Here is a 24,569-nt window from a genome sequence, read left to right as displayed (position 1 = left end):
TTATTTGTTAAGAAAATTAAATTAATGGCACATCTAGTGTTATATCCTTTTTGGTCATTTCATACAGTTACAGCTGTTTTACATAAAAGTTTAACAAACACTATAATACACTTTTTTTTTTCTTTTCAAAAATCACTTTTACAAAAAAGTTTATCAAACGCTCTGCTGCTTTATTTCACAGTTGCTTATTCTCAAAGCACATCATAAATAATTTTTTTTTTAAAAGCACATCAATACCAAACCAGCCTTAAATCTATCAAGTTGCTGAAGTTTCCAATATCAATAGGAATGTTACCCTTGATGTTGGAAATGCTTAAATCAATATTTAGGAGTGACGTAGAGACTACAACAGTTTGGGTCTTTTATGACTTGAAATATACGGCATACAGACGGGCATGCCTTAGATGATGTTATTCATGAAATTCATAAAGTTCATGTTGTAATACTAATGCATAATATCACACTCACAACATCACTTTTATGCAAGTTGTTAAATAAAAATATTTACGGCTTAAGCGTTGTGTCTCGTATTTGACAATTTACACGACGCACTTTCCTTCTCTTTTAAGACTTCGTGTTATGTCGTAAAGTGAATTTTCTATATATTTGGATACCTACATTTTATGGCACGAATAACACGTCGTAAATAATGGCGTCTACCTTCCCTCCCTGCGCGTTATTTTATTTTTCTTGAATCAAGATCTCGCAGCTTCCGCATCATCCCTTTATTTTTCTTTAATAAATGAGGAACTGGTACCCGGCCTAGACCATTGATTTCAGATCCAAATCATGATATTCTGTCACACCCCGATCCCGACATACGTCCAAAATCAACACGTGACGTCACTAAATGCCCGTAACTCAACATACCCTGCCTTTATCATATGTACCAAGTATAATTCAAGATTCAGATGCATGATAATTTTTCGTACACTTTATGGCTGCATCTAACCTCCTCGTTAGACTGTCTACGTACCCTCATTAGGGATCAAACCATTCGTAGTTCGTCTTCTTCGCTATAACTCAACATAAATCACAGTCCGTTTAAGCCGAAAGGCATAATATTTCTCAGTCAATCAGTAGAACTTGACAAGCATGAAATTACTAGACTCAAGGTTACATAACAAACCCACCCGAAAATCATGATTTTCCTTCCATCTTTTATATAATTCATTATATCGCAACATGATACCGCATTTCACAACATATATCATATTAAGAACCGACGAAGCACAATACCATTCTCTAGCCACATTAATTAAGTCATTTGACCAAAATAATAACAACCATAACCATATCTTCTAAATTCATACATATGAAATCATAATCGAATCATAGAAAATCCTAAAGGAGTCACCCAGACGTCCAACATCTTTTCTAATTCAATTCACAAGATTCTCGAAACCATTGCTCACAATTATATTAAAACTAAGGCTAGAGTGACACAGTTAAGCCAAGCCTACATTTCTGAAGCTGATATCAAATCCAAGAAACCAACAAATCAAGTGATAAGATTTCGGACCATCACTCAACGGAATCCAAACAAGGATACGATTCCGGACCATCACTCAACGGAATCGTGGAGTAGAAAGGATTCCGGACCATCACTCAACGGAATCCAAATAAGGATACTATTTCGGACCATCACTCAACGGAGACCATCACTTAACGGAATCCAAATAAGGATACGATTCCAGACCATCACTCAACGGAATCGTGGAGTATAAGGGATTCCGGACCATCACTCAACGGAATCCAAATAAGGATACGATTCCGGATCATCACTCAACAAAATCAAGCAGAGGGCCAAGGAATATAGCAACGGCTCGAAGAAACAATACAAGGACCAAGTACTCAATTTAGAAAGCTGAATGACATGAAACAAGCGCAAGTACTAAGTTTATAGCGACTCAACGAAGCACAATCTGAAACGATATCGAAGCAACAAATCCCCATAATAGTGGGTTAACAGTCCACTGCTAGCCCTCACATTTTATGACATCAAAACAATTATGTCAATCAACCACATTTCAAATATGCACGTCAATCACAGTTCACAATTATCATCAGTAGACTCGTCAATTCACGTTTAATAACATAAATCAAGGGCTAGACATATAGAAATCACATTTATAAAACCAAGTCACATTTACAAATGATATTAATATAAGAATTCAAGGTAATAACCATATCACATATATTTAAGTCACTCTCTAATCAATGTAGGCCCACTAGACTTCACTTAGTATCCCGTAGTGCTTCTCGGATGCTTCATATATTTTGATTAAGATGCAACATCCAAACAAGTTTCAAGACATAAGATCCGAACAACTCTACAGAGAAAACATGACACTCATTCATAGTCTTGTGGACAAATGCTATCACCATTCTAATCATAACACACACTTCCTAAGGCTAAAGATTAATTTCCGAACATATTATATATATCAAACATGATGCACCAACTTAAGCACAATCAATTAAGAAAACCGTAATATTGGCCCAAAATCCAAATTTGACAAAGTAATTGAACTTCACAAATTCCATAACAAAAATGCATCCCGAGACCCATAATACCATACCACCATTCCTACTCTTATTCACAAAGATTCAAAAGAAAGACAGTATTCTACTATTCTTTGACTTCTCTATTGATAAAAGAATATGTTAGGCAAAACATAATTTTGTTTAGCAGATTCACAGAACTTGACAAATCATACTGCTTTTGAGAACCGAAGTAGCAATTTACCAGAAGCTAACACCCAACACACCAAAGTATGTTAACAAAAATGTGGCCTCAAGCGGAAGCTACCCATTTATATTTCTAGCACAAAAATATAGAATGCTTCACAACATCTCGGCTATTTAACCACAAGCTGAACATCAAAACTGAATAATCTACGATTTGAGGATCGAAAGTCACATTTTAGCTAAACATTGAACTGCCATCTCTTCTACACTTTGTACATTTACACCTAACACCCACCACCACATGAATTTTCATTAGAACTTTATTCCCGACGAAAACTATAGTAGCATACCACCATTCATACTCTTGTTAAAAAAATTCAGCTTCCAAACCCATCAAAATTCACATAAAACCACAATTTGAGATATGGGTATTATAGAGGAAGCAAACCAATCTAAAACCAATAAAAATTCACAAAGTTATCGAATTGGGTTTGGATTTGGGGATTTGATTTGATCTATTAGGAATCCAACACTGCTGGATCATCACAAAAATCAATACCAAAAAAGAAAGAAAACAAATCGAAGAATTGCAAAACTGAGAGATAGGCATGTAAGAGAAACTAACGTGGAAGAAGATGTTCTCCTTGAAACGCTGAATCAGAGCCGACGGAATCGAGGGTTCTTCTCCTTCTCTCGCCCTCCGTTTTTTTTTTTTTTCCCATGGAAGCTTCTTCTTTTCTCTCCCCCTTTTCTTCTCGATAGTTCTCCTTTTATTTTATTTTTTTCTTTTGTGGGTGCACGGATTGACAGAAATGGGGGGGATCCTTTCCCTTTTTTTTTTCTCTATCGTCACTCGCCACTCTCGTGACTTTCTTTCTCTCTTTTTTTTTTTTTTTAAAAGCAACATAACTTCAAACGTTCGTAACTATATCGTTAAAATTCGGACTCGCAAATGGTTTTCGCCTATGCGCTCGTGACTTCGAGACCTATTCGAAAACGTTACTTGTGACCTCAAAAAGTCAACGAATTTTAAATAATTATTTTTCAAATTTCACTCTTCGTAACTAGTTTAATTAAAATCTAAATCCAAACAATTTAAAATAAATTCTCGAGAATAATATAAAATCTCAATAGTACAAATACGTAGATTATAACAATGAAATCCGGGAACGGGATTTCACATATTCAATCTACACCTTTTATTTACCACACATATCTCAGGTTATGTCTTTTTCTCCCTACCTCTCTCACGCAGGTTCTCTCGAGACTCTCTCAGATTCGTATCTCTCATTCCCAGCAGAGCTCCTCCGTTCGTCCCCGTCTGTCAAAGTGTTGCTGACTCACTCTCGTATCTCCCAATCCCAGCGGCCTCGATATCTCTCTCGTCTCCAACCACGGTACCACCATCATCTCCTGTCAACTATTGACTCTGTCCCACCACCTGCACTTGACGGTCCTAACTCCTGACTACCATCTATGTTCCAAATAAGGTATGCAATTAGGGATTTAAGATTGAAATAAATTGGGGTTTTCTAGATTTAGGGATTTGAATTTGAATTTAGGGATTTGGATTTGGTCAATTCTGGAATCAAATGTTAATTACAATTTGTTTAATTTTTGGCAATTTGAGTGCAAAATTAGGGTTTTGTTATTCAAGTGCTGACAATAAGACCCTTTGTCAATTAGTAACCACTTAGTGCTTGTTTTCAATCTGTCATCAAATACAAAATCATGGCTTTTGGTTTTCAGTTTACATAAGGAATAGATAATTCTAGATTTATAGTGCAAACTCTTGATTTTTAGTTTCAGACTTGGCTCTGTTTCATAATTCTGAAGAGTTTTAATTATGGTGTTGGGGATTTGTTAATTTTGCTCTCTCTGTGTGATTTGGTTGGGATTGCAGAGTGACTTGGGTTTCTTTGTATGTATGTCCTGGACCTCTAGGTCACATGGGGTACTCAGCAAGGTTCTACTTTTGCAAAGGAGATGGAGATGTTACAGACTTACAGTGATACTGCAATCCAAATAATCTGTGAGTATGTTGTAGTAGTAGAATAACATTATGGGGCTTAGTGATGCGAAATATATAAACACACAAATTTAACCCTCTTTTGACAATTGTAGTATAAGTATAAGTAGGGATCGTTTTGGACCGAGGATTAGGAGGGCTTGCTAATAACCTCTAAACTGACTCAAAAACATAAAACTAAACTTAAAAACACTTAACAAGACTCACAAGACTCAAAGCAAACTTAAAATACTCAAAACAACTTAAAACAATCAAATAAACTTAAACTAGACACTAGGAATAGCTTTTGACAAAAATTGAATTTTACTTGAATCAAAACATTTAAAAACACAAATTAAAACAGATTCTAACTAATTAGACACACTAAAGTAAAGGGGGAGTGAGTTTTGGACGAAGTTGAAACAAACAAACAAGTATGAAAAACTAGACCGATTGTAAAACAAATTTGAGAAATAAGATGATGGATGGGATAGCTAGAGGCTTTTTCTCCACACATGACAAGTATGCAAACAACTCGATTTCCAGTTACTACTTCATTGAATTATGAACGACAATGCTCTAAATTAACCGTGACATCACTAATTAACTCTCAGATTTTCCTTGTTTTATTGGATTGGATGACATCATTCGACAATCCAAAACATTCTTCTAAAAGTTCCCTACATGACATCATAATAGAGATACAATCAAAGATCATTATGTTTAATGAAAATCATAAGCATTGACAAAGCACTTGCAACTATGACATTATGTCACTCATGCTAGGAATTGAACTTAACGCGATCGTTTATAAGCGACCTTCACTACATGTGAATATAAGTTTGTAACGATTATGTGAAACTTCCTTATATTCTAGCAACGGATTTATGCATGCCAATTAAGTGTCGACCCTTAATCAACAAATACAAATAAGTTATCAATCAAATAGTTAAGCCAATTGCATTTACGATTCAAGAGTTCATAACTGGAATTTATCAAATCATATTACACACATAATCATGGCTTTGAAATCACCCCTAGCCAAGAGGGGTTTAACCACTCATCTTCACAACAAAACAAAATAAAATGAATTTAAACATTGGAAACAAAAGAAAGAAAACACCTAAACGCTCCAACGATCCAAGTTGGACAACAAGCACATCAAAGCACTTTCCTTCCCTTTTTTTGCTACGGCACAAGGTGTTGGTAAGTGTTTGAAGGTTTGTTTGTATGAAGGAATGGATGTGAAGATGAATGGATGTGTTTGGATTGATCCCCCTCCAATTATGGTGAAGGGTGAATGTATTTATAGGCTAGGGAGAGGAGTGTATGGAGTTGTAATGAGTGGATGTAATGAGTGTAGTGGGTGAGTGTTGTGGTAATGAGTGAATGTAATGGGTGTAGTGGGTGGATGTTTGGTAATGAGTAGATGTAATGGTAGGTGAATGTGTTGGATGGTTGAAATGAGTGGATGTGTTGGGTGAAATGAGTGGATGTAGTGGTAAGTGAATGGATGTGTTGGGTGAAATGAGTGGATGTGGTGGGTGAAATGAGTGGATGTAGTGGGTGAAATGAGTGGATGTAGTGGTAAGTGAATGGATGTTTGGAGTTGTAGGTCAACACACTTGCACACACACATTCAGATTTCTAGCCTTCAAATCTTCAAAAACGTCCATCCTCATGTCTCCATGCTAGCACTATCCAATCTTGGCTCAAAATGCTCTAAAATGCTCCAAAATGCACTTTCTTGCCAACTTTGTTATTATGACCTACAAACACACGAAAATAGCTTAAAATACATAATTAACTAAGAAATAACAACACAAATGCACAAGAACAAGCTAACTAAGTCGCATAAATATGCTCCTATCACTTAGCCTAGTACTTAAATTATTGACTTTGTTGCTTAGCCTAGTACTTTGTGAGTCTATTATAGTAGTAGTGTAGTACTTTGTTTAGTTTGTACTATTGGATAAAAATGATAATTTGATTGAGTTCCTTTGGTATGATTTGTATTCATTTATTTATTCTATTTCTTTTTACTATTTTTCAAGTAGCATTCAAGTCTTTGGTGAATTTTTAAACGAAGAGGTTGCAAATGCAGCGGTAATGAGTGGAAAAGTTTATACTTAATTTGATTAGTATTAAAGTCTCTATCAATTTCCAAGTTAACATTTTGTTTTGATAGCTCTTAACTTACCAATCAAATCCATCTCCTTTGACTAGCTAGAGTATCTTGGTTCGGAACTCCATCCGTTCCCAACGCCTAGTTTCCAAAGACGAAGTTGAGACTGGTTGGGAACTCTCTCTTTCTCTCCTTTTGTTTTAGTTCCCAAGAAAGTTGATTGGATTGAAGAAAATGGAACAAAAAGAAATAAAAAAAAAATTGAAATATGTTGGTGTTTCTATTGATGTTGAATTTGTAATATATTAAGACCAAAAAACTAGATAAATGGCTAACTTTGATGTAAATTGATAACAGCAAGCCACTAGGCCAAAAAACAGTGAGTCTTACCTTAGAGATTTTGGGGATATTATAATTGATAACCATATCCACTGATCGAATATCCAATCTTCTACTTGCCGCATCAACTCTTCATGCGTGAAATGTTAGAGACTCATAAATTTATCTACTCGCAAGTATATGATTTTTATGCAGGTTATAGGAAACAATAAAACTGTAAAGGCATAATTTGTGTATATTTTAGTCGTTTGATACATGTATGAGTGTAAAACAATAAAACTGTGAAGGCATAATTTGGGATTTAGGTTTGTATGACAATGATTAGGTTTTCTTTCAGTATCACTTTTCTTACTTGAGAGTAAATGTGAATTTCTACATATAGCTGTACAATACATTTTCTTTTGCTCCATGTGCTTATGTCTATACAGATAGAGATAGCAATTAGTGTGGTTCAAGCATTAGGAGCCGTATTTCACTCTCAAAGGACTTCGTTTGGAGGTGTTCAAGGAAAAGAAGTCTTTCAAGTGATAAATTTCTTTGTTATTAGAGGCCTATTTGGTATTTCATGTGTAGTTTGATATTGACCTTAGCCTTGTTCAACTTGTAATACATTTTGACAATATGATTATATATGAAATTATTGTACTATAGTAAATGTGTAATTTTGTCGATTCTTATATATATATATTAATTAAAAATTGAAATTAAAATAAATGTAAATTACTGTATGCAAAATCAGCAGTAATTGTTGATGCTAGTCTTCATTTATGATGTAAGGCGTATGCCGTAATTGCTTTCACAATATTACGACACTCAACAAACGTTGTATCAAATATAAATTATGACACACATGTATGCCATAATTGTTTTTGCAGCATTACGACACTTCATCAACGCCGTATCTAATACCAATTAAGGCACACGTTAAAGAGCATTTACGACGTGTGTTGCTTAAATTATTCACGGCTACTAGATAACGTTGTATTTGACAAAACATCTTTTACGACATGGGCTTTTACTACTTAGGGGCTCACGACGTGAATAATCGTTTACAGCGCTCATCATGCGCCACAAAAGACCAATTATGTTATGTAACAAATGCTCAATTTTATTTTGCACTCTTTTATGAATTTCATTTGGATGGGAATGGTTAGGTGACATTACTTGTTACACCAGAAAAGGTCTGGTTTTGGTATAAAAGCTTAACTACAAAAAGGCATTTGAAAGAGGTTACGTTTAGCTACTAAGAAAGTTTAGGAGGGTTCAAACGTCTTAGGTTGAGATTACATATACAAGGGTGTTAGATTTACATGATGGGTTTACATAATGAGTTGTTGATGACTACATACACATTGAGAATTTAGCTTATGTCTTTGTGTTTGATGAAGGAGTAGTTTTTTTTTTTTTTTGGTGTCATTCCATTTTAATCTTAGTTCCATTCAAATGAAGACATTTGAAGATCCTAGCGTAAAACATCTGTACAAGCAAAACACAACTTAGCAATGCCAATAAAATCATCTACGAGAGTTGATCCAATCCAGGCAGGCTCCAAGGGGGGTTATTGAAGACAAAGCTGCCGAGATCCATATTAAAACTCCAATTTGGCAACTGATGAGCAACACAATTCCGTTCCATTTGAAGCATGCTTCAGCTCAGCTTACATCTAACCAATTGACTCATCAATGTTTTGCATCTGCTCACAATTGTATCAAAAGGATAATAACTATAAAACATATTTTGTTAGGATAAAGTGACAGCAAACACCTCTGTCAATAAAATCTCCGTGTCCCAAATTGACAGAGAGCTCCACCCGCACCAATCTTGAACCATCAACGTTAAGCTTATACCAACGAATATCAGGGGGTTCCCAAGCAATGGGAGCAGCCTTCCATTAGGTTTATGGGGGAGAACCAACTCAAGCTTTCACCCAGTTCTCAACTTTTTGTGTGTTTACTAAGCATGGAATCTGAAGCGCTAGTTAATTCGTAACTCAATACTTGAAAATTAGGAATCAAATCAAATTGTTTATTTTTTATTGGTAACACATTTATAAATTTAGTTTAAAAAATTGGTTACCTGTATTATCTTAATGCAAATATCTTTTGACAAATAAAAAATACATACGAAGATAATTTTGGGTGGTGATACTCACAAACTCCCTTTTACCTTTCACACACCTCTATTATTTCCCAGCTGTCGATCAATTGAAACAATCAAATAACATAAATTAATAAACGATGTGTGAGAAGTAGAAATAAGTGTGTGAAGAGGCCACCAAAATAAACAGATACCCAAAAATACGAAAAAGGATCCTCTCCAGATGTCTTCCTCCTAATCCACCAAATCAGGGAATCCGTGCCGTTTAAAATTGATCCAAAATTGATCCAACAGTTGAAGTTATTATAATTTTTAAAGTGGTCCTTGTTTGTAGTCCTTAGATCAAATTTTAATGCATCCCCTGATTTGGTGGATCCCAAAAATACCTCGAGTCGGTCACTACATTTAAGTTGCAAATGAAAATTATAAGGATAAGGATTGTCTGCCCTCCAGGTGCCCTCCCCGTGCCCTCTGTTTGTATGATCACGGTTAAGCCACGTCAATATTTTATATTACTATTTATTTTTATTTTATTATTTTTATAAAAAAAATAATATAAAATATTAACATGCACTGGAACGGGAGGTCAGACAATCCTTATCCTACAAACAATGGGATGTGCTCTCTCTATCGCTGAGAGATTCTTTGTGATCGATGGCAATGGCGGACAATGGCAGTCGACTGCAAATGCACAACAGCGAGGAGGAGCTTCTTCTGCTTCAGAGAAGTCAGTTTCGACGACAAGCCCGACCGCCGAAACCTCCTCCAAAACGTTTCGAACCTTCCCGTCTTTAAAAATGGCCTCTTCACTCGCTGCAGCCCATCCCCTGCCGGAAACAGTATTCTCAGGTTTATCTCACACAATTACGGTTTAGTTCCCGAGAAAGCGCAGGAAAATTTATAAAGTTTTTGAGCTTCTGTAGGGTTTACTGAAGTGAATACTTGACTAGGTTCAGTTGGGTTGCTGACAAATTCAAACAATGAAATTTAAATGCGAATGTTTTTAATTGATTTAAAGAGAAGTTTCTGAGCTAGTTTATTGCTTTTGAATGTTCAAATTGGATCCTATAAATGTGTCTGTGTGATAATTAGATGATTTGTTGCTTGCAGTATGGATGCACGAGATAATTCGAGGTCCTCGATATTGTCATCATCCCTAGATAAGAGAATTCCCATATATGTGATGGCCCGTTGATGCCTTCTGCAGTGATGGTACGGGGCGTCCAAGGATTAGGAAGTAAGTTTTATTATGACTTTCTGTTGATGAGGCTATGATGCATTTTCATTCTTAATTTAATTGTTATACTCTTTTAAACGACGGAGTATGATTGGCTACAAGGTTGCAGCTAACTATTTTGATCTCTTCCCAATTCAAGTTATATACACGTACGTTTCAAAATGGTTCTAAATTTATTTATTTTTAATTTAGTTTCCTTTCAAGTGAGACAGAATCTCCTTATTTATTGCTCGATTTATTGTTGTTTTAGAATCAAGACCTTAACTGTAGCTCTGAAAGCACTCAAGTTGGCAGGTGTCCACGGAATTGCAGTTGAGGTTTGGTGCGGAATCGTAGAGCGTTTCTCTCCTCTTGTATATGATTGGTCTCTATATGAAGGGCTTTTCAAACTGATTTCTGACTCAGGTTTGAAGTTGTATGTTGCCTTGTCCTTTCACTCAAACGTTAACTCTTCTTCTAGCAGAAAGGGGGTGTAACTCTTCCGCTTTGGATCATAGATGTTTGTTTTCTCTGCAATTTTGAAATCCCATTTGACTGTTTGGCCTTTTATTGGTAAAGTGTACATGGCTGTACTGGAATGCTTAATTTACCTAGTCATACTCAGTTGTGACAACATAAGAAACATAACCCATTTGGATGACTAGAGATAGTATCAACTTTTCTTCAGTTTCCTGCTCTGCAACATCCTATGGTCCTGTGTTCCTCATTAGCGTACTTGATTTTAGCTTTGATGTGCATAAAAAGTTTATCTTTGCAAAGGGATGTAACAGAAAAACAATAGTTTGGCCTTCATTACATGCCCATCAGTTTGAATCCTGAATTTAGATAAAGAAGTTGACCTCTTCTGTTTTTTTTTTTCCTCCCAGATTGGTGATTAGAATACAACAACAACAACAACAACAAAGCCTTTTCCCACTAAGTGGGGTTGGCTATATGAATCCTAGAACGCCATTGCGCTCGGTTTTGTGTCATGTCCTCCGTTAGATCCAAGTACTCAAGTCTTTTCCTAGGGTCTCTTCCAAAGTTTTCCTAGGTCTTCCTCTACCCCTTCGGCCCTGAACCTCTGTCCAGTAGTCACATTTTCGAACCAGAGCGTCAGTAGGCCTTCTTTGCACATGTCCAAATCACCTGAACCGATTTTCTCTCATATTTCCTTCAATTTTGGCTACTCCTACTTTACCTCAGATATCCTCATTCCCAATCTTATCCTCTAGATTGGTGATCAGAATAAGCATATATATTATCGGGACCAAAATGGATTTTCCAATGATGATTATCTTACACTTGGAGTTGACCATGTTCCTCTCTTTTGCTGCCGGACTGCTCTCCAATGTTATGAAGATTTCTTGTCAAGTTTTGCTAAGAAATTTGAATCCTTAATTGGAACTGTGATAGAAGAAATTAGTGTTGGTCTTGGTCCTTCTGGTGGACTTAGGTATGTTACTGTTATACTAGAACCACAAGTATGAAGCCAGTCCAATGATTTCTTATGCAACATTGTTACTTTGCTCACACAGATATCCTGCACATCCTTTTGGTGATGGTAGATGGAAGTTTCCTGGAATCGGTGAATTCCAGTGCTATGACAAGTGCATGTATGTTAAAAATCTTTCATTCCTGTGACAGAAATTTGGTTGCTATTGAACTTTTCCTATTTACAACGTTGTTCCTTTTAGGTTGGGCGACCTAAAGATGGCTGCACTTAAGGAAGGAAAGCCTCAGTGGGGAGAGAAGGGGCCACAAAAGGCTGGCTGTTACAACAGTCTCCCATCTGAAGTTCCATTCTTTGAAGAGGGATAGGAAGCATTCTTTCTGATTATGGGTGTTTTTTCCTTGTATGAAACTGATGGAAGCAGCTTGCTTTATTATTTCCCATGAAAAATTTCTGCAAAACTGAAGCCTAGTGTAAATTGCACGAAATCATTGTTTGTATTTCATCCTTGAACTACCACATTGTTTCTTTAGCCAGGAAACACTTCTGTGTAGGTGCCTGTAAACAACATGGGCCTGCAATATATATTTTCAATCTTTAGTGGAACTTTTCTTATAACTAACTCTATTTGCTTCTAGGGGTTATACTTGCAGACTGTTTGCTACTGGAGTCTTAAGTACTCTTACGCAACATGATTAAAAGTAGATATGTTTTAATGATTTAATATGAAGTCATGACAATGGAATGGGTTCTTAAGAAACTGCACTAAGTTAGATGCAATTTGATTAAGAATGAAATGCATTGATGCTTGTCTTCTGGAAAGAAAAAAAATCGTCATAGGATGTACTGGTTAATAAACTAAAGGACAATTATGGATGTATAAGTGGAAAATTAAATTATATTATGGTTCTTTATCATGCAATACTTGGCATAACATAATTAAACTTATTGGAAAACAATGTGGAGCTTAGGAGATCTGACAGTGGCTTGACTTGTTGTAGGAATGGTACAGTGGTCGGTTGCTCCATCATGCAGATGATATTCTTGCAAAGGCAGCTATCATTCTAAAGAAATATCAAGAATAGAAGCAAACTTCTATTCTATTGGCAGCTAAAATTGGTGGTACCAGACGAGAGCACACCCTGCTGAATTGACAGCTTGATACTACAACAGTGCTCTTAGAGATGGTTAAGAGGTCGCACTTGGTGCGATGGCAAGTGCCTTTGCCCATGAGCGGTAGGTCTCGGGTTCGAGACTTGGGAGCAGCCTCTCCATAAATGGGGGTCAGGCTAGCCGACATTCACCTCTCCCAGACCCTGCGTAAAGCGGGAGCCTTGTGCACTGGGTACGACCTTTTTTTTATGGAGCTGCTTTGCATGTTTCGTAAGATTCCAAGTTTTTGGGTTCTGACTGGAATTTTGTTCATTGTCTATCCTGATAATTAGGGTTGCTTACACATTCGCTTGATTTCAAATGTATCTATTCTACCATGTTCACATACTAAATATTTTATTGCAGCAGCTTAGAAATGATGGATGGTGATAACCCGGCATCCTATCTTTGCAGTCCAGAAGGATTACTCCAACAGGTACAGTCCAGAAGGATTACTCCAACATGTACGGGGCCTGTTAATTAATAACGCTTCCTTAGCTTGTTGCTTTGTTGGTACTTTTTTTGAAATTACTTTAGAAATTTTATCTGTATAATTCAAGCTTTTAAGTTAGGTAGGACTAACCCATGCAGCTGTGCTTGTCACAGCAGGTCGTGCAGGGTCTCTAGGTTCAACATGGGATTGGAACGGGCCAATATGAGCTTTTTCAGTATTACAGATATTGGGTATTATTGATCTGTTTTTTGGGCTTATTTTAGTATCTTATAATTCATTCGAAGGTTCTTTAGTTTTAATTGGGTTGTCTTGCCCAGATAATAAAGAAGAAACATATGACAAGTTGATCAATAACCATTTTTCTGTTTTATTGAAGTTTGGAATACAATTGATAATTTGATATTACTAAACAACAAAAATAGAATTGTATCACTATACCATAAATTAGTGTCATACTACTTTAGATTGGCATGGTCTGTCCATTTACACCGGTGGGTGGTGGTAGTGCCTTGTGGTGGCTTCTGTTGTCTACAATTCTATCAGTCAATTGGTTTCTTCGATAAAATGCCTGGCCTTATGCTTCGTTTATTGGGTATATATCATATTATACAATTCCATTGTAGTCTAACATGATTCAATTTGCAACAGATATGGAGTGTTTCAAAGAAAATGGTACATTTGATCGGGAGAAATACCAATGAAGGATTTGACAGGGTAAGTTCTTCCTTTCCTCGAGATTTGGGAGCAGCCTCTCCATAAATGGGGGTAAGACTAGCCGCCATTCACCTCTCCCAGATCCTGCGTAAAGCGGGAGCCTTGTGCACTGGGTATGACCTTTTTTTTTTTTAGACATATATTGGATATTGCAAATGTCTTATAACTAGAAACACATGGCTTCTGATAGCGTTAGTTAAACACTTCTTCTTTTGCCCATTCTGTGTTGCGTGTTCACGCGTCTGCTTTCTCTTGCACATTCGTTTATGGAAAATACATGCTAACTATTACCATTCGTAGGCCGAAGCTGTAAGATCATTTACATATTTCAGAATGAATGATAAGATCTTTAGGGCTGAAAATTGGAGTAATTTCGTTCCTTTTGTTAAAACGATGAGCACAAATTGGTGAAGCAGCCAAAAACCCAACTTAAATAGTAAATTTATTGATCTAGAGTAGCAGCCTCACTGCCCTATAATTTTTTGTCAAGGGCATTTGTAGAAGTTTAGAAGTTTGTCACTTCCTGGTATATTGACTGAAATAACTTTGTGTTTCCATGACAGGCATTCTTGACCTGGAAGTGTAAATTTTTGAAACGGATTTGGTTGGCCGTAGAAACTAAATGCTTTACTATCAAAATATGAGAAGAATAATTGGAATTGCAATCTTGGTACTACTGGTCACATTGCCTAGTCAAATACAGGTACAACATTTCAATTTAAGGAATATCCACATACTGTCATATCCGTCACTATTCGAAAATAATGTAGTCTTTGGAGATCGAAAACAACAATAAGCAAATGGATCCGAAAATATAGAGAACAAAAAGAACTAAGAGTTCACTCCTTCACAGTCCTTCAAATACTTAGTCTTGATTTTGGTGAGTGTGATTGCAGCATCTTTCATGTTAATTCTCTCTCCCGGCAATGCTGCAGTGCAAGCTAAAGCTAATCTCATAACGGATGATAAACAATCCCTCCTGCTCATGAAATCACCATCTTCCTCCGTCCCAAGTATATTGGCATCCACAACTTCATCTATAGCAGCATCTAGAAATAATGAATCTGTAATCCATTGCTTTAAATTCATTTCCTCAACAAACATCTCATCCGTTGGCTTCCTTTTTGTGAATGTCTCCATGAGTACAATACCAAAACTATACACATCCCCACTCGTCAAAATGCTTCCTTCGATCCCAAACTCTGCAAAATTTGTATGTGAATTTAGTTATATATGATAAAAAGGAAATTATAACCCCTAATAAGACCAACATATACAAAATTGAAAAAAATACATCACTTGGAGCCATATATCTAACTGTGGCTAGGGTCACGGTTTCTGTCATCGAATCTCCACCGCCGATGAGTCTTGCAATCCCAAAATCAGCAACATGTGCAACCATATCATCATTTAGTAGTATATTGCTTGGTTTCACATCACAATGCACAATAGGTATTGAGTAACCATGATGAAGATATTCTAGTGCCAATGCAACATCTTTCATTATGTCTAACCTCTGCAGGATAGTCATGGAGCGGTTTGGAGAATACAACCACTTTTCGAGGCTTCCATTAGGCATCAATTGAAGTATCAGGGCTTTGAAATCAAGTTCATCGCAGCAACTTATGATTTTAATAAGATTCCGATGACGGATATTGCTTAGCATTTCACATTCCTTATAAAAACTCTTGAATGCCCCTTCTAGCTGTAAATTGAAAACCTTGACGGCGATATCTATACCGTCTGAAAGTGTTCCTCTGTATACTGAGCCAAAACCCCCTGTGCCTAGTAAGTTACTCTCATGAAATCCATTTGTTGCCTTTACGAGTTCAAGGTGCGAAACTCTTCTCCAAAGAACTTGATGGAGCGTGGCAGTTTCTCTAACAACTTCGACATTCCTTTTCTTGCGTGGTATCAGAATCAATGCAGCGGCCGCTAGGAGTATTACTAATATGACCTCAGGGATGATATATTTGGCTTTCTTCCAATTTGGCTTAACTTTTGTTCTATTTTTGCACAGTGGAACATGGAGACGGGAAGCACCGCAGAGTGCACCGTTTGATACAAATGAATCAAGAGAGAAATTTTCGAAAGGCCCGCCGGTTGGAATTTCTCCTTGGAGTTTGTTGAAAGACGAATTCAGTTGCTTGAGATACAAGAGTGCTTCCAATGACTTTGGGATCTCTCCAGATAGATTGTTTTTGGACAAATCCAAGAAATCTAGGCTTAGCAAGGTTTTAAATGAACTAGGAATAGGGCCTTCTAAATAATTGTTTGCCAAGGAGAAACTAATCATATTTTGAAGACCACCAATGCTACCGGGGATGTTTCCGGAGAAATGGTTATTTGATAAATCCATGTCCACCACATCTCGTAACTTTCCAATATCTTCTGAGAGTAGTCCATCTAGAGAATTGGATGACAAGTTTAGGTGCAATATATGGTTGAGTTCCCACAAGGAAGATGGTATTTTAGAAGTTAACAAATTGGACCCTAACGATAGACTTCTTAGAGCTACTGCCATCGTACCCAAGCAGGAAGGAATAGAACCCGAGAGCCGATTACCACCCAAACGTAACTCGGCTAGGTTTTTTAGTTGACAGAATTCATAAGGGATATGTCCTCGCAGTTCGTTATCATTCAAATGCAAACCTTGCAGATTTTTTAGCCCTTGTATTGAACTCGGAATTTCTCCACTCAACTGATTGTTTTCTAGGTGTAGTGCCATCAAGATGCTCAAGTTGCCAATATCAACTGGAATGTTACCCCTAATGTTGGAAATGCTTAAATCAACATATAGGAGTGACTTGGATAGATTCCCGCGAGAAGCTGGAATCGTGGTGTTTAGTGGATTATCTCCTAAGTCTAATCTTTTCAAATTTCTAAGATTAAGCAAGCATGAGAGAGTGCTTGCTGCTTGTAGAGTAGAAGCATCAATCATCAAATTATTCCTGTGTAAGACAAGATACTCGAGGTTTTTCAGGGAACTTAGCGTGGTAGGAAGAATCCCGGTAAATGAGTTTGAGTTCAAGTCTAGCTTACTGAGCTTGGAAACATTGGAGAAGTTAGGGAGAGGTCCGGCCACGAGGTTATTTTGCGCTACATAAAAGAATTCTAGGTTTGGGACGTTAAGACCTATGTTTGCTGGGAGGCTGCCTAAGAGCTGATTAATAGAAAGCCTTAGTATTCTCATCATGGAGTTATTGAAGAGTTTGAATGGGATGACGCCACTGAGATTATTAAATTGCAGTGTCAATATCTCTAACCATGGAAGATCACCAATCTCATCTGGTATGGTACCTGTCACAATTTTAGTAGGTTTGCATTAACTTTGTAACTTTAGTTTAACTAAATACTAAAAACTAAAAATGAAATGATTATCAAACAGTCCTAAATTAATTACCTGCTAAATTATTGTTGTTAAGAAAAATCTTGGTTAAGTAGGTCAAATTGCCAAGACTTTTGGGTATGCTTCCAGAGAAATTGTTATAGTCCATTACGATATCACGAAGCTCTTTGCATTGCCACAGTTTGGAGGGAGTCAGACCGTCAAGTTGGTTTCGACCCAAATTAAATTGTCGAATACTCGGAAGATGCTCACATATGTTGTCCGGAAGACTGCCACTCATGTTGTTTCCGTATAGAGTCAAATTAATCAAAGAAGATATGTTGAGGACAGGCACAAAAGCAAAGCCTTTTAGGTCATTGTACTGCACATACAACTCCTCTAGCTGACCTAAACTGCCCATCTCGTTTGGAAGTTCTATAAATCAATCCGTATATATTGTTAAAATCATGTAAACATATATAGGAGTAGCTTCTTACTCAGAATCCCTTTCTACTGTAGCAAAAGTGAGATAACAATATAAGGACCATGTACTCACTATATAGGTCCTCTTTTTGCTCCAGAATACGAGAGTCTTATACAGTAAATGTATGATCCCTATGATAGTCCTCTCATTTCATTTTTGCTAAAGTGGAACGAGATCCCTACTAAGAAGGGGCTCGTATCTAAACTGCCAGTACCTTTTAATAGAACTCTGCACTCAACCAAAACTACATGGAATTACAATTTTAACCCTCACACCATAACTAAGGGTGGGTTCGGTTCAAATCGGTTCGGTTTTTTGCCAAAACCGAAACCAAACCGAAATTTCGGTTTGGTTCGGGTCAGTTCATTTTTTTTCGATTTTTTTCGGTTCAGTTTTTTTTCGGTTCGGTTTTTTGTTTTGTTTTTTTTTTCAAAAAATGAAAAACATTGAAATTTAAAATTTTAACATCTTCAACACAATCATAACATAAACATTCTAACTAGAATCAAAGACAATGAAAATAAACATTTAAAGTTTAACTAAAATCATCAATCAAGTCTTCCAAAGTCCAAACTAACAACTTCACAACACAAAAATCATACAAATGACTTAGAAAAGTTAAATTGTATGATGTTGTTCAAAGATCAGGGTTGTTTGCTTGTAACTGTATGTTGACAACTTGATTAGTAAAAGTAATGCGTGGGTGGATTTATTTAGTATGTGTTGGATTCTTTTCCATCACAAATTACGCAAGTAATCTACCCGAAATAAATGTTTATGGATTATGTTGCATGTTATATGAGAGTAGATTTGGAAAAGAAAGCTGGGGTCTGACAATGCTATGGAGATGGATGTAGGTACTTCAGGAGGAGGTTTGGTTCCAGAACCTTATATGGGGGAGAAATAATAGGTTAGGGTTTAAAGTTTTTATAGGCATTTTTTTAATATTTTGAGCTTAAAGTTTGACAACACATTGGGTTTAGCACATTTTAACTTACAAATTGAGTTTAGAAAATAATACCCAAAACAAATAATTAAATAAAAAAATTAATTTAATTAATTCGGTTCGGTTCGGTTTGGTTCGGTTTCTAGATCACTAAAACCGAACCGAACCAAAAGAATTCGGTTCGGTTCGATTTTTTAAATTCGGTTCGGTTTTTTCGTTCGGTTCGGTTTTTTCGGTTTTGGTTCGGTTTGGTTTTCGGTTTTTTTTCGGTTTTCGGTTTTTTGAACCCACCCCTAACCACAACTACACAAAAATAAAGTATATGAGCAATTTAGAAGAAACTGCTCATCATTGTCTCAATTTTCATTATTGATTATTATTATTTTTTTAGAATTTTAAAAACTAATCACACTTCATAGTAAAAAAAGCCAAAATGAAATAAAATTGTCCACACACAGTGCGTGTGGGCATCAGCTAGTATACGTGAAATAAAATTGTCCACACACAGTATACCTTCAAACTTGTTGGAGCCAAGGTATATGCCCTTCACCATTGTTAAGTTGCCTATTTCTCTGGGTATGCTACCTGTTAAATATGTGCATGCATGCCAACAAAAATGAAGGAAAAAAAAAAAAAACAAACGAGATGATTGTTATACATCTTATGTTAGGGAACTTCCATGAAAATGTAACAAATATATCAAAATGTAATGATGAAGCAAGCAATCATTAATTTATATTCCTAGGTGGCCGGTATTAGGTGGTATGTACGTACCCGATAGTTGGTTCCTGCTTAGATTAATTCTCTCGAGTGCAGATGAGTTGAAGATAGCAGTGGGTATGAAACCAGAGAAGCCATTACCGGACAATATGATGGTTTGAAGTTTAGCGAACGACCCAAACCACGAAGGAATGGTTCCCATAAAGTTGTTGTTTCCAAAGTTAATCGTCTTCAACCGGCGCAAACGAGACAGTTCTTGGGGTAGGGGACCATGAAAACTATTATTCTGAAGGCGCAACGCAACGAGAAATGAGAGATTGCCTAGCTGTGGAGGAATAACTCCTGCAAGACCCATGTACGAGAGATTTAGGGGTGGTTTGGGAGTGAGGTGATTAAAAAAAAAGCACCCATAAAAAAAAGTTGTGAGGGTTTTAGCGTTTGGTAAACTGAAAAAAAAGGGCTTATTTTGGAAGCTGCTGTGAGAATAAGCTGAAATCAAAGGAAAAAGCTAAAGCTGCTATTTGCAGCTTTGGAAAACTGGTTTTTTTTTTCAAAGCACACGGAGCTACAGTGTTTCTTTAATGAAAAGACCCACTATCAAACTGCTTTTTTTTCGAAAAACACTTTTACAAAAAAGTTTACCAAACACTCTGCTGATTTATTTCACAGCCGCTTATTCTCACAGTAGCTTTTTTTCAAAGCACAGCAATACCAAACCAGCCCTTAAAGCCGTGACTCTGCGGTGGCGAGCACCGCAGGTAACTCCAATGCAGTTGCAAATGTCGGAATTGGAGGCAGATGACCAATTGGCGGTCAAGATCTTTTGAGGGTCACTGGTGATGTGAGCTTTGAAAGCAAGAAGTGCAGACTGATCTGTGTTGCAATTGGTAGTGGCGAAGCCAGGATTTTACGTGAGGAGGGACCTCATGCAAATGTTAAAAAAAAAAAAAAAAAGAAGATAGTATAAAGTATAATACATGCTTTGAGTTTGAGCTAATTAAATTTTTTGAGGTGCTAAATACTTTTTCATGTTAAAATTAACCTTCCAATATCAAGTCAATATAGAGAGTAGTTAATCAAAATTAAAGAGGATCAAATCAATTAAAAATGCTAGGAAGACCAAGTTTTGCGAATATATTTTGGATACCACATAATGTGACGGTTAATGATTAGATTTATTCTTTATTAACTTAAAGTACTAGTTCAACCATTAACAGGTATATCATCATGTGATCTCAAAAGATGGCTTAAGGAGATGGTCACTGTAGCATCAACCCAAGTTAAAATAGAATAAATTGGTAGATTTTATTAGTTTGATGACTGATTTTTTCAAAAAGAAAATAGTTTAAGGACCTAATTTTCATTAAAGGTAATAATTGAGGGACTAAATTGATAATTCACCCTATTTTAACTATTGGTGAAGAATTTAAGATTTTTATATGAACTAAAAGAAGTATACTACTAAGTTTGAAAAAAAAAAAATATATATATATATATAATACTAAATATTAAGAATGGCCTAAAGAGTGAGGGTAGGCCTTGGCCTATACTGGCCTATTAGTGCCTCCGCCCCTATGTGCTACTGCTAATGCACTTGCAGTTTAGTAATTAGCCATAACCATTATATAGATATAACACAAGCAGTGTATCATCGACAACATTTTCGACAGTAGGAAACGACTTCTCTCCATACACAGTGTGTGTATATATATATATACACTCTCCTTAATTGTAGTAGTTTTCGTTTTTCGGTTTTAATTTGATAGAAAACTTGAACTTATTACATTCACATAAAATAGGGAAACAAGTTGGTGTTGCAAAGACTTGTGCACGACTTAGACTTGCCCAGCTTTTTCTACGTCGAGACTTGCATTGACTGGCTTCTACATCGAAGTGAGGAGACTAAAAATGAATGGCGTGTTTTATATGTAAAAAATGAATGGCGTGTTTTCTACGTCGAGACTTGCCCATGTAGTCAAGCTTTCAACAAAAAATGAATGGCGTGTTTTCTACGTCGAGACTTGCCCATGTAGTCAAGCTTTCAACAAAAAATGAATGGCGTGTTTTATATGTAAAAAATCCAAATTACAAAACTCTAGGTCGTTAATCCACACAAAATTCAACCCACCACGTAAGGCAAAGCAATTCTAGTCCTCAACTTCCTCATATTTTCCCTTCCCTTTCATTCAACCAAAACTCAATTGAATTTGGAGTGTTATAGAGAGTTGGAGTTCAAGTAATCACTTATCAAAATTCAACACAAGAATTTTACTCCACAAGGTATTTTATACGACTTTACTTCATTAATTTGTTTTTGGCATTTCAGTTTAGAATTTATCTTTCTAATTTAGAGATCAATGGATGAATGATAACATGATTATTTTTATATAAAGAGATATTTAATGGTATTGGTAATGATATTGTTATGGAACGCTTTCAAAACATGAAAATGATTTGAGGAATATTGTAATATGTTGTATGAAAACTTTATGGATTAATATATAAGTGTTTTGTTCAATAAATTCTTGAGATTTTTAATCGTGATTTTGTTGTTTGAAGATGCCCCCGCTCATACAAATATCTGGCTTCGTCCCTGAATATGGGTATTGTAACATTCCACATCGCCCAGGGGAGTGATCCTTAAATATATATTCTCATCCCTACCTAGCACGAGGTTTTTTGGGAGCTCACTGGCTTCCGAGTTCATCGGAACTCGGAAGTTAAGCGAGTAACACACGAGAGCACTCCCATGATGGGTGACCCATTGGGAAGTTGCTCGTGAGTTCCTAAAAACAAAACCGTGAGGGCATGGTCAGGGCCCAAAGCGGACAATATCGTGCTACAGTGGTGGAGTGGGCCTGGGAAGTGATCCGCCCCGAGCCGGGATGTGACAGGTACACCACGTGTTTTTATGTAAGTGGTGGGAAATTTTATTTTTTAAGTTATTAACCTTTTAACACACAAATCTCACAATTTGTATAGTGACATGTGGTGTACCACCTCGTGTGCCCGTCACACTGAAAAATCTCTCATGAGGAAGAATGGTGACTACAGTGAAATTCAAGGGCATGACTAGAAGGTGGCGTACACCGTAAGTAACACCAACCCAGTTGCAACTTGGAAGTGAGCAATCAGCGGTAAGGATGTCATCTTCATTCACCTTTACTTTTGGTGAAACATCATCATGACCAAATATCATCATTGAAATTTAACAATATTGGTAATTGTGCTGCACAGATTTCATACGGGATATGTCCTTGCAGTTCGTTATCATTCAAATGCAACCTTGGAGATTTTTTAGCCTTTGTATTGAACTTGGAATTGCTCCACTCAACTGATTGTTTTCCAGGTGTAGTGTTATCAAGCTGCTCAAGTTGCCAATATAAACTGGAATGTTAGCCCTGATGTTGGACATGCTTAAATGAACACTTAGGAGTGACGTAGAGAGATTCCCGCGAGAAGCTGGAATCGCAGTGTTTAGTGGATTATCTCCCAAGTCTAATCTTTTCAAATTTCTAAGATTAAACAAGTAAGAGAGAGTGCTTGCTGCTTGTGTCGTAGAAGCATCAATCTTCAAATTATTATGTAAGGCAAGATACTCGAGGTTTTTCAGGGAACATAGCATGGTAGGAAGAATCCCAGTAAATGAGTTTGTGTTCATGTCTAGCTTCCTGAGCTTGGAAGCATTGGAGAGGTTAGGGAGTCGTCCGGCCACGAGGCTATTTCTGGCTACATAAAGGATTTCTAGTTTGGAACGTTAAGACCTATGTTTGCTGGGGAGGCCACCTGAGAGCTGATTAAAAGAAGGCCCTATTTCTCTTATCGTGGAGAGCCTGAAGAGTTTGGATGGGATGACGCCATTGAGATTATTAATGTGCAGTGCCAAATCTCGAACTGTGGAAGATCACAAATTTCGTTTGCTATTGTACCTGTGGAAGACCACTAGTTGAACGAAGACTTTTGATTTGGACTTTATACATATCAAACACACACCATTCGTTTTTGGTTTATTTTTGGCTATGTACTGGAGCTCAATTTTAATCTTATTTTGCTCCTTACAGCTCGATAGTTGTCACTTTACTCCAAAAACTCAAAATTCGCTCTAATTTCCCCCCTGAAACTTGATTTTGATATGATTTTGCCTCTTGACACTCAAAAGTTGTCTCTATAAATCTCTAAATTCGCTCCACATTACCTTAGATCTATTAATTTATTATGTGAGTTTGATTTAGGTGCACCAGTCTAATTTATTTATTATTTATTTTTTTTCATTTTGTCATTTTTTTTTAACTTAATACTTTTCGATTGTTGGACGGTAACAGATACTAGAGAAAACTTGAATTGTATTATACTCTCCTTAATTGTATTTATACTCTCTTTTTGAGTTTGATTTATTTTTACACAGTGTATATATACTCTCCTTAATTGTATTAGTTTTCGTCTTTCGTCTTTCGTCTTTAATTTGATAGAAAACTTGAACTCATTACATTCACATAAAATAGGGAAACAAGTTGTGCTACCAAACCTTGTGCACGACTTAGACTTGCCCGGCTTCTATGTCGAAGTGAGGAGACGTAGATTAGTCGATCTAAGACTTGTGATCTGGATTTTTTACATATCAAACACACACCATTCATTTTTCGCTAATAGCTGAGCTAGGTGAGGATGAATAATCTAAGTCCGGCTTCTATGTCGATCGAAGTGAGGAGACTTAGACTAGTCGAATGAAGACTTGTGATTTGGATTTTTTACAATCGAACACACACCATTCATTTTTTGGCTGATAACTTAACTAGGTGAGGAGGAATAGTCTAAGCCCGGCTTCTATGTCGACGTGAGGCG

General features: G+C 36.5%; 2 protein-coding genes and 3 long non-coding RNA genes across 7 annotated transcripts in view; 3 read left to right on the top strand and 2 right to left on the bottom strand.

Moving 5' to 3' along the window:
- The window catches only part of LOC139187744 (inactive beta-amylase 4, chloroplastic-like), a 61,946-nt gene extending 48,659 nt beyond the window's left edge, over positions 1-13,287 (top strand). Inside the window, exons 4-7 of one of the 2 annotated variants that reach the window (XM_070818386.1) lie at positions 11,712-11,932; positions 12,015-12,092; positions 12,174-12,332; positions 12,931-13,287. In XM_070818386.1, coding sequence (XP_070674487.1) covers positions 11,712-11,932; positions 12,015-12,092; positions 12,174-12,297 — 423 coding nt within the window. In that variant the 3' untranslated portion in view covers positions 12,298-12,332; positions 12,931-13,287. Of the gene's footprint in view, positions 1-11,711; positions 11,933-12,014; positions 12,093-12,173; positions 12,536-12,930 lie in introns of those variants that run through there. The other variant, XM_070818385.1, reaches the window with a different exon arrangement.
- LOC103448802 (uncharacterized) lies at positions 2,103-3,450 on the bottom strand. The gene is made up of 2 exons (XR_011578814.1): positions 3,317-3,450; positions 2,103-2,333 (listed from the first exon to the last, which is right to left on the bottom strand). It is a non-coding gene; the product is annotated as an uncharacterized lncRNA (long non-coding RNA).
- Positions 13,288-13,441: 154 nt separating the features above from the next.
- LOC139194105 (uncharacterized) lies at positions 13,442-15,998 on the top strand. Of its 2 annotated transcripts, none has more exons than XR_011578812.1 (5): positions 13,442-13,517; positions 13,691-13,765; positions 14,184-14,249; positions 14,813-14,952; positions 15,772-15,998. It is a non-coding gene; the product is annotated as an uncharacterized lncRNA (long non-coding RNA). The 2 variants fall into 2 exon arrangements; XR_011578813.1 differs by having other exon boundaries at positions 13,448-13,517; positions 13,688-13,765.
- Positions 14,903-20,093, bottom strand: LOC139194102 (probable LRR receptor-like serine/threonine-protein kinase At3g47570). Its single transcript, XM_070818383.1, has 5 exons — positions 19,782-20,093; positions 19,521-19,592; positions 17,653-18,012; positions 15,549-17,549; positions 14,903-15,451 (listed from the first exon to the last, which is right to left on the bottom strand). Exons 1-5 carry the CDS (start codon positions 20,080-20,082, stop codon positions 15,081-15,083), a joined length of 3,105 nt encoding a protein of 1,034 aa, XP_070674484.1. The 5' UTR covers positions 20,083-20,093; the 3' UTR covers positions 14,903-15,080.
- A 1,714-nt stretch (positions 20,094-21,807) lies between these two features.
- Positions 21,808-23,787, top strand: LOC139194100 (uncharacterized). The gene is made up of 4 exons (XR_011578810.1): positions 21,808-22,007; positions 22,287-22,621; positions 22,710-22,864; positions 22,965-23,787. It is a non-coding gene; the product is annotated as an uncharacterized lncRNA (long non-coding RNA).
- The last annotated feature ends 782 nt before the right edge of the window (positions 23,788-24,569 follow it).

Source organism: Malus domestica, chromosome 03, assembly GCF_042453785.1.
Source record: "Malus domestica chromosome 03, GDT2T_hap1".
Lineage (NCBI taxonomy): Eukaryota > Viridiplantae > Streptophyta > Magnoliopsida > Rosales > Rosaceae > Malus > Malus domestica.
The sequence above is the reverse complement of the archived record's forward strand: the minus strand, read 5'-3'. Positions and strand labels throughout refer to the sequence as shown.